This window comes from Calidris pugnax, unplaced genomic scaffold (genome assembly GCF_001431845.1).
Source record: "Calidris pugnax isolate Ruff unplaced genomic scaffold, ASM143184v1 scaffold44, whole genome shotgun sequence".
Taxonomy (NCBI): Eukaryota; Metazoa; Chordata; class Aves; order Charadriiformes; family Scolopacidae; genus Calidris; species Calidris pugnax.
Window position 1 is genome coordinate 42,170,407 of NW_015094506.1, and position 16,164 is coordinate 42,186,570.

The 16,164-nt window shown below is 37.0% G+C and overlaps 1 protein-coding gene across 1 annotated transcript in view; it reads left to right on the forward strand.

Moving 5' to 3' along the window:
* Positions 1 to 15,780, forward strand: part of CERK (ceramide kinase) — a gene marked incomplete at its 5' end in the record, with an annotated part of 29,854 nt that extends 14,074 nt beyond the window's left edge. The window contains 7 exons of the mRNA XM_014963358.1: positions 1,503 to 1,577; positions 3,291 to 3,443; positions 4,240 to 4,345; positions 5,521 to 5,591; positions 9,392 to 9,594; positions 11,859 to 12,067; positions 13,011 to 15,780. Of these exons, the coding sequence (XP_014818844.1) occupies positions 1,503 to 1,577; positions 3,291 to 3,443; positions 4,240 to 4,345; positions 5,521 to 5,591; positions 9,392 to 9,594; positions 11,859 to 12,067; positions 13,011 to 13,110 (917 nt within the window). The remainder of the gene's footprint in view (positions 1 to 1,502; positions 1,578 to 3,290; positions 3,444 to 4,239; positions 4,346 to 5,520; positions 5,592 to 9,391; positions 9,595 to 11,858; positions 12,068 to 13,010) is intronic.
* Between the last annotated feature and the right edge of the window lie 384 nt (positions 15,781 to 16,164).

The window sequence follows — 16,164 nt, forward strand, 5'->3', positions numbered from 1 at the left end:
AACTCTACTTAATATTTTCTGCTATAAAACTCCAAATGTGGCATGACCAAAAGGTCAGCTGTGTACCTTGTCTGTTACGATACTGAGAGAAACTGGGGTCCTGTTTCCTGTGTAAGGGCATGTACTTGTACTGGTGTGCTTGCACCATCTTGAACCTCAGCCTTGTAGAGAGAGTTCTCTTTGATCACACTGTTTCTCTGGTTCTGCAGTTCTATTATATTTATATTCTCTTTAATCGGCTGCTGGAGTTGCTTCTCATTCACTGTGATGGGCTTCTGCCTCACGTTTATTTGACAGAAGCTTCTCTCATGCCCTTCACGGGCAGGGAAAGTGGTGTCCGTTTCCTGAGAAGTGAGTTGAAGGGGAAAAGGATTTCCTTTGCTCCTGTTGCTAACTGTCTGTGCCCTGACATATTTCAACCAAAAGTACATTTTAAATGAACGATTGCTCATTCCTGTTTCAATTTGATTAGGCCTCAACAATGAAGTACTCTCTGTCTGAGCTGATCTACATGTAGTGTGTTAGTAGCAAATCTGAGAACATATATGTGGACCAAGTAATTTTTTGTTTTCAGATTTCTAGCCTTGACTTTAAAGGAATTCATTCTCAGGGAAGGGATGGGAGAAACTGAAAGGTAAATTTGGAGTTCAGTGCCACAACAAAAATGCTTTGGTACATCTGGCCCCGACTTCCACGTCCCTGCACTGCAGAGTAGAAATCAGAACCCTACATTAGGCTCTTAGATGTTTTTTATAGGGATCAGGGAGAATTGCTGGTCTCTAAACAGCCCCTAAAATACCGAGGGAACATACCAACGGAGCAGTAGCCTGAAGGGAGTTAGTAGCAAAGAGAATATAGGTGAAACCTAAAACTCCCCCCCTTACTTCTTGTAGGTATTTTGTTCAAGACTGTAAAGGCACATCTCTGTCCACTTTGCTCCCTTATCTATGAACTAATTCCTGAAAGCAAATGTCTACTAATTTTCAAATAATCAAACTAAGCACGAGTTTCTGGTTCAAGATGCATCTGGAGGAGGAGGGATATTGACAACCTGGAGTTTAGGTCACTCCCCCCCAGAAAACAGGACATCAGTCCCTTTTCATGGGATTTCAATGAGTAAGAAATTCTAAGCAAAAGAGAGTCAGAGTATGCCTGCCTTCCCGTCCATCCCTAATTGATATAAAAGCTGATAAAAATGTAATCCTGAAATGTAATCCTGATATTTTTCATGTGAATTAAGTTATTTCCCTTCACTAACTGCTATGTATTTATTGCTTATATAGTGAAATCTTTGTACTTTGTATGGAAAGAACGAAATTCTACTCATTGAGGGCAAAAAATGTTACAATTTAAGTCATGGTATTTGTATCCTTGTATTTACTTTGTTCCATAAAGTAGAAAGGCACAAGCCAAAGGAACATAATGCTTTTGTTTGGAGGACCATGCCGATAATACTTCTTTTGAAAAGATATGAATTAATCTCTAGTTTTTTTATTTTTCAGGATCAACAGATTGCATATGCTACTCAACTGTTGGCATTGCTGATCCAGTAACATCAGCTCTTCATATTATTGTAGGTGGGTGGTCACAGTTTGCAGTTTTGTTATGAAAGTGATTAAAATAGCAAAAAATAATAGTTTCATTTAGTTCTTTCTGTATGTCTGTGAAATATAATTTGAACACAAAGGCTGAGTTGAAATACAAAGTTTTTGTCTGGGCTTTAAGTTTTTATTTGAAATACAGGATGTTAAAAATTATTTGCTCTGTACTATAATTCACTGTTTTCAGGGGATCATAACATCATATCTGGTGGTCATGTTATCATGCATTCTGGCATGCTTTTGAAAATAGCAGTAAACTACAATGAGCAGTGTAAGTTGTTGGGCTATATATGTAATTCTTAAAGAAGCGATGACAAGTGCGCGTACACTTCAATAGTAGTATTTTGTAATAGTTGCCCAATTGTCCTGTGCAATTGAATGCTTCCATGCCAAGTTAGAAGTGTGGCTTCTGCTTGACTGGAATTAGTGGGTAATTCCCCATTTTTACTATCTGTAAGTCATGTATTTGAGGAGAAGCTAGGAAAGAAGATTACTCTTCAATAAATGCTTTTTGATACGTTGTCAGCAGTAGGGATGCTGACATTGCCACTTCTCAAAGTCCTCTAGTAAAGGAGTCCCTGAACAAGCTGAAGGCAGCAGCTTGGCATATTCAGTGCGTTGTGATTTGTGATGTCCATCCAAGCCATTACATACTGAAGAATCGTAGTCACCAGTTTCTTAATACTGAATTTGAAAAATTGTGCAAGGTGGTCTTCAGTTATAACGAGGTTGTGTAAGCATAAAGGATAGCATTTCCAAATAATGGTTATTTCATTATCACTTGTTACTGAGTGCATAACGGTTGCAGTTGTAGCAGCTGGTGTTGCAAAGGTTTACGTGCGTTTCTCTGTGACTGACCTATGGTAAAATCTGTTCAGCATATGTAGAGTTCAGGCCATTGGACCGGGGTTAGAGAGAGAGATGGATTTACTGTATCATAGATTTTAGCTGAGTTATTAAATGTGCATATATACACACATACACACTCTTAAATTTTTAAGAGTTTCACACGTAAAGGGTTCTTCACAGTAGTCTGTGGTGGAAGGATGAGAGACAATGGGCATAAAGTGAAAGAGAAGAAAAAAGGAAAAAAACAAACCAAACAAAACACTGAAAAACAATCAAAGAAACAAAACCACCTCTCAAAACCCACCACCACTCTCAATCTTACACTATGAGGGCATCAGTGAGGTGGTGTACTCTCTGTTCTTAGGGATTTTCAAGACTTGGCTGGATAAGCCCTGAGTAGCCTGATCTGACCTCATAGATGAACCTACTTTAAGTGGAAGGTTTGATGAAAAACATCCTAAGCCCCTTTTCTGGATAGAATTATGTAGTATTAAGTAGTATCCAGTAGATGTACAGATGCTGCATTGATCTCTTCTATAACATCCCCTCCTGTTGCTAGATGGTAAATCACTGTAAATTCTACATTACATTTTTTTAGCATAGCAACCTTTCTTCTCACGTAGTGCTTAATCCTTTTTAAATATTAAATGAATTTACTATTAAAAAGTATTTTTCCCTTTCTGTGTGTATGAGAAATATATGGATACATGACATATATATGTTATGACATAAATATAACGTATTTTGTAGTTTTAAAAAATCGGTAATGTTGAAGTTACTAACTTGGCAGCTGCAAACAAAATCAGCCTTAATAGAACCTTGCACTTCTAATCTTCATAGGTGACTGTCAGCCTCTGGATGTCTCTTCTGTACATCATAACAACACATTTGTAAAGTACTATGTGTCATTGCTGGGTTACGGTTTTTATGGAGATATATTAAAAGATAGTGAAAAGAAGCGGTGGATGGGTCCGATGAGATATGACTACTCAGGTAACTTGTGTAATTATTGCATTCTTTTGTCAGCATGTAAACATATTGAAGCAGTTGATGTGCTTTCTCCAAACCAAGCTTCTCAGAAGCTTTTAAAGATCAGAAACAGACCAAACCTGATTTTAAACTCCTTGTAGTACCAAGTAGGTTGGATCACATTATGTAAAGCTCCATAACTTGGGGGATAGCATTAACAGTGTGCTTATTAAAGTTGTCTTGAATATATGTTACCTAGTGATAGCTGCCTAAAAAGTAGTATCTTTTCTGTGCTAATCATTTCGACTTTCTTTTCAGTCAGAGAGAGATAGTCACTCCTCTATCTTGGACATTCAGCTGGTGGAATAAATTGTTAATTTTGTCCTTCTTCCAGCACTGATTATAGAGCGAAATGAGTGGGTTTGCCTAATCAGCTAATATTTGAATAAAATGGAGAAGTATTTTTGCAAAGTATTCTTTTTTGTCTTCTTCAATTTGTCTTGTGTTAGGGAAAGAAGCTGCAAAAGAAAAATTTAAGTAGTGTAGGCCAATTTTAGGATTCAGCACTGATGTACAGCTAAAATTTTTATTTGGCTTTAAAGATGTCAATAATGGCACTATGGGCAAATGTTAAAAAGTTAGGGGGGTGGTATTTCCTTGTCCTTTACAGTCTAAAACATCTTAACACAAAGAGCTGTGAGCTTGAGGAGAGCAACTATTGTTTTGCAGTCCTTAGAGAAGGAAAGAGGAACAATCAAGGGATGTATGCAGAGGTGTTTGCAATGTGGATTTATAATGACTTAATGCCTTTTTTATGTAGGCTTCAAGACTTTTCTTTCTCATCATTACTATGAAGGAACAATTTCTTTTCAACCAGCAAAACATGCACTGGGATCTCCACGAGATAAAGATAGATGCAGATCAGGGTAGGCTAATGTTTATCTCTGGATATTTGACATGAACTATTTTAAAAGGCCTTTATGTAAATAGAGGTCACAGAAATGTTGTTTTTAATACCAAAACACTTACTCTGAAAGAGACCAGCTTGTAAAAGAGTTTATTGACTTGTTAAAGAGAACACCTCATTTTATCAGGTCAGTAAACAAAAATCTAAGTAAATTTTGTTAGCTGGTCGTCCTCTCCCCCAATATTAATTGAAGCAAAGTGTAACAGCACAGTACCCATTATGAGATGTTGAGGGTACTGTGCTGTGTTACTGCTAATAAATGAAAATTCTGGATGCCTCTTAGCTTCTACAAATGGAAATAATTATATAAATGTTCATACTGTAATTGGATCTAGCAGTTTTAGGGATTGTTTTAGTGCCATGACAACAGCTGGCATTGCTTGTCCTGAAGATAGATCCTCTCAGGATTCAGCCTATTTAGCCCCTTTTTTATAGACTACTACTATGCTGTATAAAATCTGTGTGATATTCTTTGCTTGTTTCTCCAGTCAGGGGGCCTGCCTTAATCTCCATGTGTTCCTTCCTTTCTTTTTGCTTTCACCTGCTTGAAGTTATGCACTAGTATTTATTATTCTTCATATATAAATGTAGCTATCAGAGACATCAGAGTAGCTGTCACAGCAGCAAACAGCACACAGGATACAGAGGAGCCAGAAACTTTGGCTAGAAACTACCTGGAACTTGTTGAGACTGGGCTGCAGTAATAGTTCTGTGACATGCCACAGGTGACGGTTTCCAGTTCCAACTGGAGCAACTACCCTGATCAAGGTGCCTTGATGCAGAGGAAGCTCCAGAGGGAGAAAGTTGTCATCTGGGTCTCAGTCAGGGAGAAAAGAGTGGCTGATGCCTCGTGGGGGATTTGAGAAGATGTTTGGACCATGTTAGAGGCTCCCTCCAGCCAATGAGATCTTACAGCTCTGGGATGCTGTTATTTTTGACATCCAGTAATCTTCAGCACTGTACTTAAGTAACTGTGCTGCCTGCAGGGCTGTCATGATTCATGCCACGTCAGGGTTGTCAATGCCATGCAGCATCTTGTGGTGGCGGAAGGTCCTGTAATGATTGGGTGAAACAAAAAAGTTAAACTGAGTAATGGTTTTGTTGTCAGGAACTGAATGGTATTTTTGCTTTCAGATGTTACATTTGCAAGGAAAGTGAGCAACAGCTGGCAGAACAGCACAAGACATGTGGATTAAACCATGAAGGTAATTTGTCATAAAAAGTAAGATATTGTAGTATTATGCAAAATACTATCTTCCAGAATATATCAGATCAAGTGTGTGTGTGTTTTGGTCTTTTTTGTAACGCGTGAGTTACTAGATAATCCATTGTTTCTTTAATTTTAAGGAAAATACATGTAAATATTGAAAAAAATCTGTACGGTGTCTCCTCCACTCAAATGTAAAAAAATTCTGATAAAATTATACTAATTACCTGTATACTTTAATATGTTATGTTTCTTTTCTTTAAGAAAGGTATATTTTTTGAGCTAGGACTCTGTTCCTTTTGTGAGAAGGGTTTAACTGATAAACTGTGAGGTACTATGAAAGGAAGCAGTTCATTAAGATAACTTTTAGACGAGATCAGGAGTAAAAAATTGTGCTTGTCAGCCAAAAAGCCACCCTGTGTAAAGCTGTTTGTTAAATAAATATGAGTCAGTGAGCTTGGACAACCAATAACCAATCTAGTGGACTAGTTTCAGCTGGGATAGAGTTAATTTTCTTCCTAGTAGCTGCTGTAGTTTGTTTTTAGTATAAGAGTAATGTTGATAATATATATTTTTAAGTTGTTGCTAAGGAATGTTTCTATTAAGTCAAGGGCTTTTTCAGCTTCCCATGGGAGCTGAGAGGGAGCATAGACAGGACAAGCTGGACAAAGGACTATTCCATACCATAGATGTCATACTCAGTATATAAACGGGGGTTGGCCAGGGGCAGGAATCCACAGTCACTGCTCAGGACAGGCTGGGCAATCAGTCATCGGGTGGTGAGAGCAATCATATTGCATCACTTTCTTTGTATATTCTTTTGCCATCTTCTTTGTTCTATTAAACTGTCTTTATCTCAACCCATGAGTTTTTTTTCCTTTTTTTCCCCTTTCTCTTCTCGCTGCCCCATGGCGGGTGAGAGGGGAAGGAAGAGAGTGAATGGCTGCGTGGTCCTAGTTGCCAGCTTGGGTTAAACCACAACATGGGCTTAAGTAGTTCTGTACAGTACCCCACCTATACTCAGTATAAATGATAAATAAGATTTCTCTAGTTGTGCTATCCTTACACTCTTTCGGCCCCCCATTCCAACTCCTGTGCACATTTTCATGGATTTTTTTACATGGGCTTAACCTTTCCTTCCTTTTGTTAGAACCACTGTTAATATACTGGATTCTGTGCAGTCATGCTCCTAGCTGTATCTCTTTATGTCTGACTACTATGCCCTAATGGGAAGCACCAATATTGATAGACTTGTGGTCTTGCTGGAGTAAGATGCGCAGATTCAGTCAGCCAAGTTTCACCTCTGGTCCCAGTTCATCCCCTTGGATAAACCCTTCTCAAACTGCAGGCAGCCTTCCACTGGTGCTTGCTTCTGCTTTTTCTATTCTATTTTTTTTTCTTGTACAGCCCAGTGCATAAAACTGTAATTTTCTTGACACAAACATTGGTCCTTATGACCTAGATTATCTTACAATTACAGTTATTTTGCACAGTATCTGTGCCAGGTTCTAGCCATTTGTTAGCAAAAAGAGTATCCTCATACTATAGAAATTCATCGGTAACATAAAGACTGTATATAGATTTCTACGCCAGCTTGAATTCCTGTTACACATGCTTCTCTGTAGTGCTTTCATCCCACCTACTGCTTTCAGATCTTTGATATAGTCAACAGATGGCCAGATTGGAGTATTTCTTGAGTTGTTTTAATTTATGCCCAGATTCAGCTAAAGAAATTGCTTTTACATACTATTTTCTTAGGAGCTAAGTCTGATAGCTAAATCTGTCTTTTTGAGAAATAACTCTAGTTAGAAATTGCCAAGCTTTTTTCTTTTGTTTATCGGGGGGGTTGTTTGGTATTTTTTTGGTGGGTTTTTTTTGGTGTGTGTGTTTTGGGGGAGTTTGGGTTGGATTTTTGTTGTTGTTGTTGGTTTTTTTTTAAATCTGCGATTTTGTTGGCTTTCATCCAGCAAAGGAGCAAAGGCAGAAGAAAGTTATAGGTTAGTGAGCAATCAAGACTGCTTTAGCCAGCATCCCACAAGACATTAAGCAGCTGATTATGTAGGATATTGTTTACTTAAATCCATTTTACCTCTGGTAGCTGGCTTTTTTTGCAGTCCAATCTCTTCTTTGTGCGGTACTGGTAAGCAAACAATAGCAATCAGGTACTCTTGATTTGCAGTAAAAAGGGTTTTAAATCGCCACCTCAGATAAGCTTTTTACTGGGCAGAGTGTATTGGCTGACTCCTTCATTGTGCCTGCTTGGTTTGGATACAGTTCAGACAAGTTTAGAAGGATGTTTGCATTGACTGTCACCGAACATATTTCTTTGTATTGAGCAAAGTAAACTTTGAGGGTTGGTACTTTATGCTGATTTCAGCAACTTGCCCTGTATATACACATTAGACAGTTGAAGTGAGTGCTGTTTATGCTCTCCCTGCTTACGATTGCTCTATTGTATGAAAGATGTTCTGGGCAAATAATTTGTGCTGTTAGAGTGAAGCACCCTGCAGAATGGTTATAAAAACAGTTGGTCATTTAAAATGTGATAAATACCCTGACTTTGTTCTTACTTGGACAGTGAAGCTTCTTTTGAGTGACATGCTGAAATGTATACTGAACGGTACTTTTCCACCAGGTGAAAACAATCTATGACAGTAACTCATATAAGCATTGTCCCTTAAGTAACTTAAGACCTATTTATTACAGTGAGCATACTTCTGGAGTTAACACATATCTTGACACACTGTAGTCTAAATTATTAATGCTTCTCAGATAAACAACAAAAGCATTTACCAGTAAACGGTGGTGTTTTCATTTTGTTTGTGTATCGGAAAATGCCTGGTTTTCTTGTAAATAAGTGCTTGTGTAGTTCTGGACACAGATGTTTCCAGTTCCAATAGTTCATATGTCCTGTTCAGTTCCCATAATCTCAGAGCAGGGCCCCATTATTTGCCTGCAGCCTGAACACATTCATTCTGTAGTTTGACATTTAAGTCTTTCTCATCTCTCTTAAGATACATGTTTTGAATCTTATTTAAATTATTTCTTTCTGTTTGAAAGCAACATTAAAAGATCAGCAGTAAAGCAGGCAATACTAAAACCACCCTGGCAAATGATGCAAAAATGTTGAATTTAAGACCTGCATTTTTTCTCATTATTACTGATTTGTTTATCAGGAGATAGAGAGGATGGTTTAGATGGAAAAAGGATAAAGTTTTAAGTGGCCTTTAAGTCTTTTGTCACATTATAATCCTACTTTATTTTTCCTGGCATTCTGTTTTTCTTGGTTCTATTACTAAAGAGTGGTTAGTAAGAAGCTCCAATGAATAAAAATTCAAGGAAGTGAGAAGAGTTCAAAGAGCAAAGAACAACTACAGAGTACTTTCCAAACATTTTTTTTCTTCTTTCTTTTCTTCTTTTTCTGATGTATAAAGCTTGGAAGAGGTCAATTCAAAATGAACGAGCTTTCATGCTACAAGACTTGTAACTTGCCTCTGTCTTGTCCCTGCCTAAGGCTTTGTGCGTTTATCCGCATTGATCCTGAATTTGACGTGCATATCTCAGAATTGGTGAGCAGTTTTAGTAGATAATCAGTCTGTGAAGGGAGAAAGCAACTTTCTATGTTAGCATATGAAAAATAGAAATATTTTTTTTTATATGGAGTTAATTTTAGATATGTGTTGACAGAGCACGAATATGCCCACTAAAAACTTCCAAGTTGCCAAGAATGATTGCTTTTTGGTATTCTTGTGAGTAGATGAAATAATAAATAACCATGTCTTTATTGATGTGTTTCAGAAGACGAAGAATGGAAGGTTATTAAAGGGAAATTTCTAGCCATCAATGCAGTGAACATGAGCTGTGCCTGCCCGCGAAGTCCAAAAGGTCTTTCACCAGCAGCTCATTTGGCAGATGGCTCAGCTGACCTCATTCTAGTTCGTAAATGCTCCAGATTTGATTTTCTACGGTACCTGGTCAGACACACAAACCACGATGATCAGGTGTGTATTACCTTTGGCAGTGAATTCTCCAGAGTCAGTCTGGACATGTAAATACTGATATTCTTACGTGACAGAAAGAACATCTACAAAGCAGGTTTAAAACAAAAAAAAAGTTTATGTATTTTGGATGACATAATCTTTAGTACCGCTAAAAAGGAAAAAAAAATCATTTTAGCTGAGTCAAGCCTTTGTCCATAGCATTCTGACAAAATTCCACTTCTCCTAATTGAATTCTGTGCCATGACATTTTCCATATAATTGCTGTTTGGACAATATTTAAAGTGATTTTATCACTACTGTATCCCCGTGTATTCATCATGAAAAACTGCTCACAGCAGTAGAATGTAGCTAAGGTAGAAGATGTAGTGAATAATAATAAATCACTTTTCGTAAACTGTATAAATATATGCTTTAGAAGAAAGCTACCAGAACTGGAGTCTGATTGTAAACTGCAGGCTTTTAGCAGAATTTTAATAAATACATGTGACCAGGATATTCAGCTTCAAAATTATTCCTTGCATATGTTGTAGCTGTCAGGATAAACTACAAGGGAAGATTAATCACTGCTTTGGGTTGCAGTATCTGTTGAAACCAGACCTGTGGCTGTGAATACACACATTTAATATTTGTCACAACCTGATATTAGTAACATGGTCTGGAAATTATCTGAACAATGGACTAATGTCATATCTAGTTAGAAATGCAACAATAAATCTTACCTGTTTATGATGCTATTCTTCCTCCTCTGTAGAAGAATTAGTAGAGATTCTCTTTCCTGTATTTCCTCATTACTGTTCCCTGGGACATTGTGTTTGTGTCTGTATCCCTCCTTCCTACTCTTCTCAGTCTGCTCTTCTTCCCTTCACTCCTTCCCACTCACTCTCACCGTTGCCTTGATGTTTTTGATTATTTGAAGCCTTCTCTGGCTCCCTTTCAAATTACCCTCGACATTTGTCAAGAGGCTTCATTCTGCTTTGCCTGGAGACAGGAGAGCATTCACGGGTGGCTTATGCTGCCAGAGATGCCAGTTTTTGCGCGGGGCTGTTGGGACTGGCACACCAGTTAATGGTCCTCCTTGTATCCATCAGCCACCGCTTCCAAGTGCAGAGTTTGTTTACATTTAAAAGCCAAAGGAACACAACACCTAGGAGGTCCCTTCAACTCTGATGCTCCTTGTGATTGCCACTGTGGTCCTCCTCCTCCCCCTGGTGCTTCCCCGCTGTTTCTCTCTGGGATATGTTGGTTTTGCAGTGTAGATTAAATGCAGGGTTGTACATATGTTTTCACTATTTATGGTAGTGTCTACCATAAATAGTGAGAAGACCTGTTTGGAAACTTAAGAAAATGTGTAAAGAAAAAGAAAGAAAAGGGTTAACTGTACATTGATACAGACTGGTTTATGGATAAACTGTTTCTTTGTTCACTTTTGCTTCCTTACCATTCTCTTCACATAGATGCACACAGACATTGTCTTTGCTAAATGATGTATCTGTATTTATTACAGCTTACGAAATGTTTAAATCCACATCAGTTAAGTTGCTTTCAGGATAGCACCCTCTAATTTGATTATTCCTTTAGTTTACAAACCCTGTTTAAAAGCATTTGTATAATATTGTAGTGTAAATCAAATAAGAGTGTTTTCTTAATTGTCCTACTTTTTGTAGCTGAATTAACTAGTTAAAATGAATTTGTTATTTTGTTGGAATGTAATTACATTGCCCTCTATTCTTATTTTCATATATACCCAGCTCTGTGGTGTGATCATACTGCCATGGATGGGATCCTCACCTTCAGAGCATTATTGCAAGTGCAGAAGCCTTTCAGCAAAACCCATGTGTCTTAAGGACTGTAGTTGAACAGGTCCTATACCCTCCTGATCTGGCTGAGCATAGTACAGAGATCCAATCCAAACCTTTTAAACTTTGATTCCATGTTATAATAGTTTTTACAGGGTTTTTGTAGTAGTTTTTATACCCTATTTACTCATGATCTCGGAACCTATTACCTGATTATCTGTGAAGTGGCAGTGTCACAGCTCCTTGAGGAGAGCTGTTGAAAAGTAAGGTTCCATTTTTGCTTCATTGTTTCTGACTTGTGCAGTATTTTAAAAACAAAAATCACTCTGTGCCTCAGGTAAACTTCTCTAGTAAATTAGAGTGGACAAACTTTCTTGAATACAAAATGTTGCATGCTGAGTTGTTTTATACATCAAACGTATTTAACTAATTGTAATTGCCTCTTTTGTTTGATCTTTCTCTTTGTAGTTTGACTTCTCGTTTGTAGATGTTTATCGGGTGAAGAGTTTTCAATTTACTTCAAAGCTTTCGGAAGACAACGAAAGCAGTGTCACAGACATAGGAAAGAAACGTTTTGGCCAGTTCTGCAGAGATCATCCAGTCTGTTGCTGTAATATTGCTAATAGCACCTGGAATTGTGATGGAGAAACTCTGGACAGTTCAGCAATTGAAGTGAGGTAAGCATCCTTTTTTTCTCTCCGTGTACCAGAAAATATTAAGCCTTTTCATTATTTTAAAGATGTTCATAAGGACATCCCAAAAAAGTGCCTCTGCACAGCAAATTTGTGTCTACTGATAATAAAATTGGGGTTTTTTGTTACTTTTTCGAGTCCTTTCCAGAGACTGTTCCAACCATTTACAATACTGTGTATTGTAAATGATCACTCTGAGATAGGTGGATGCCCTACCTTTGAAGTCCTACATACTTCTTAAGGACTGATATTATGTGCTTGAAGTGCTGAAGGTGAAGGTGGTGTTGGTAGAGTACTTTTTAAATGAGTGGAGTACCTCATCACTCTGAGCACTAGCTTCTCCTGTTAAAGCTTCAGGAAGCATCCTTGTCTTACAGAAATACTGAGTGTCTCCCACGCTTTGTGGTTTCTGACACACAGCACACAGTCTTACCTCCAGCCATGGCGTATGGAGAAAGAAGTTTTCAGTTGTGCAAATAATCAAATTATAAGGGAATAGAGTTCTGTGAAATTTTGAAGGGTGTTTTTCTTTTTTGCTTGAGGTTTTTTTTTGTGGATTGCTTTTGTTTGATGTTTTTAGAACAAAGGGAACCAAAACCAATACAAAACTTTTACATGCAAGTGTGTTCCATTAAAACATAATCACTTAGCAGTCCAAAGTGATTTTTATAAATTTTTTATATTGTATTCGATCAGCTCTTCTAAATGCCCTGTGAAACTTTTTGTGTGAGAAAGAGGAGTAATAAGAGTGATGGATACACAGAAGCATCCAGCCTTCTTTGCAGCGGAGGATGGCATCAAGAATGAGAATGCACTGTCCGTAGTCTGGAGAAAGGAACTTTGTATAACTGCTTGAAATTCATGGATTATTAGAATTAAATATGTAGTACTCATTTATTTCTTATAAATTGATTTCCATATTTTTCAGGGTTCACTGCCAGTTAATGAAACTATTTGCAAGGGGAATTGAGGAAAACTGTAAAGACGAAGCTGCCTACAGCCACAGTAGCGTTGAACAATTACTATAGACATTGTTCCTCCAATGGGGAGAAGAAAAAATAAAAGCTCAAGGAAATTGAGTAAATATGCATTTTAGTCAAATTGACAAGTATTTTAAAATTTTAGATTTTTTTTTTTGATGGCTTCAGTTCAATTTTAGGCATCTTATTGCATTGTGTCATTTTTTTTAAAAAGCATTGTAATCATTAAAATATATCTTGGAGCAGTGTAATCTAAGTTATGTTAGAAAAGAGAGGATTGGCGTATGTATATCTATTCACGATGACTGATAAAATTCTCTGTGCTTCTCTAGAGAGCTAATTTAGCAGTTGTGTTGCAATAATATCTAAATGTTATAAAACATTGAACTTTCCATTGTCATTGATCACGAATATGGCAGATATGTAAATGACATTTTCAGTGTCTGAGAAGACATTTCTGCTGGGAGTGTTATGTAGTTGCATGTGGCTTAAATGCTGGACAACAGTATTGTCATTCGCATCTGTTTTTTTAGTAAAATCTGTCATTATGTAATTCTGACTATACCTTGCAACTTATCAATGCAATTCAAACACACATTCCTGGCTTTAAGTAATAACAATAAGAGTTTAGAAATACTTTGAGAAATAAAAGCACATCTGTAATACAGGTCATACCTTATCCTATATATTCTATTTATAAAGGCTTCCTTGCATGATGCTTTTTGGGATTATGAAGGGTTTTATGACTGTTTGGATGATACCAAATACCACACACTGCAACTGAAATGTCTTGTAAGCACCTTGCAGGGAAACTTACAATACCAGGAAGGCACAGGCAAAGGAAAATACAAATATCTTCTGAAACACCAGCAAGTTTTAAATTTTTTAAAATATCTAATATTAATATATGAAAAGCTTCCCTCTTCAGTACACAATTCTGTGGAAATTCTACTACATGTGTTAAAATGTCTTTGCAAAATAAATTGTTGGAATGTTAAGTTTAAAAATACGATTTACTGCTTAAAATTTTTAAAAATAATGTTTGTTTCACTAGATATGAAACAAAATTTGTTTTGTGAAGCCAAGGGAAGAAACTGGCATCTGATAAATCATGAATTCACTGTGCTGATTTGCTTTTATAGCAAAAACCAATAGACTATCGTGTATAGCTGTGATTACTTAAGTTATGTCTGGATTTGTGTACCGTGGCACACACATGTTCTGTGTGCAGGCTTGGGGCTAAATTTTGTTTTTCTCATACAGATCTGTTCCTGTTTGAGGATCAGAAGTTAGCCCCCACTCTCTTCTATCTCTTCTTAAATGTGTAGTTCTTTTTAAAACTCATTGCATCTGAGGGTTTTTTTGTGTCTGACAGCTAATTATTCTCTGTTCATGTATATTTATCGCCACTTCTGTCATTCAGCTTGTATTAGTTTTGTGTCTCTAATGTATCTGCTCTGGGTAAGCCCTGGTGATTGGTCAGTTTATTACTGAAGCACTTGAAAATTGTTATAAATGGCTGATTTGTTTTTTTTTTTCCATTGCAATTATTTACATTCCAGTTTTGTGTAATATCAAAATGGTGTGCTATTTCTTTGCTACAAAGTGTTGTTCATGCCGCTCTATATGACAAAAAGCACTTGCAAATTATATTTGCTTAAACTACAGTCATACCAAGTTCAGGATCTGTTTCTCGTTATATAGCATTTCAGGGAAATACTTGAATACTTTTCCAAAAGTACTGCTGTTTACTTTCTTTTTAAATGCAATGAGTTGAAATGTTGATTGATCCAATGTTTTTCAGACATTTGTAACATAAGTGTTATGTATACTGTATTTTTAAAGCCATGTTTAATAACTAAAATAATACTTTTGACCTAAGAACCTCATTCAAAATGAGATTATGCAGTTCTAGACATGCAAATATTTTTTGAAAGTGTCGTTTGTTTAAAAAGTTCTACAGTTATTTTGGTCTGTCCATGAATATTGTGAGAACCCAGACTTGAAGTTACTGTAATTCTCGTGCAGGATGTGACGGTGCACACTCAGCTCACCAACACATGAGGGCTTTTATGAGGCATTACAGCTGTCCACATCACATTCTCAGAAATGAGAACAGGAGTAAATACTAACCAGCTCTTTCCATCAGTTTAGTAGCAAGTCAAGGCCCTTACTTGAAAAATGGAGGCTTAATCTAATTGTGAATGTATATTGAAAGGCTTTGAATATTTTTACTCTCTGAAACTCCGTGCTTGGTGTTTCCAAAGAAAGCCACATCAAAGGGTCCCTTTCTGAGAAACAAGCCACTGGAAAAGGAGGAAAGATCCTTCCGTAGTGTAGTATGGTAATGAAGTGTGAAGTAAATAACAAAGGTGTTTCAACATAATAAAATGGAAAGGTCTTAGGTAATAGAAAAGCTGCATAGATGCATTTGAATAATTCTATCTGCAGAATCTTGTACTAGCAAAGCACCATATGTGAGTTGTATGACATCTCCAGTTTATTTTTAAGAAGAGAGCTGCATAAGTAATGTCTGCTTACATTTTAATTCTAGGGTTTTTTTCTCTGAATGTAGTCTCAGTATGGAAATTATGTATAGGAAAACCAAGTTCGATTTTTCTTTTTTCCCAATCTTGCTGGCTTCAAGATTAGAAAATGTGTTCTGTTTTATGATGCTAGGGCATTTCATTGAAAAAATAAAATTACGTCGTACAGCAATGCAGTGGGTTTTCTTCTTTTCATAACTTGATTTGAAAAAATACCTGTTGCCAGATTTCTACCAAACGAAGGTTACACTCAATGTAACCAACATGGGCAAATTCAATCAGGTGGAGAAGTAATTCCTAAGCTTCCATTTGAGTTTACCATGACTTTGTAGCAATTGGGAGTGTGTACAAACACTGAGAGTGAAGAAAAACAACTAGTGAAGCTGGACTTCTGCTAAAACTAAGCAAATCTACCAAGATAAACTAAAGATTGAGCAGGGGGAGAAGAGCCTAGTTATAATGTTAAGTATTTAGAGTTATTGATTCTGTGAGAAGACACCAGAGGCTGCCCCCAGGGTGGACAGAGCCGTATTTGCAAGGGGAATTGAGGAAAACT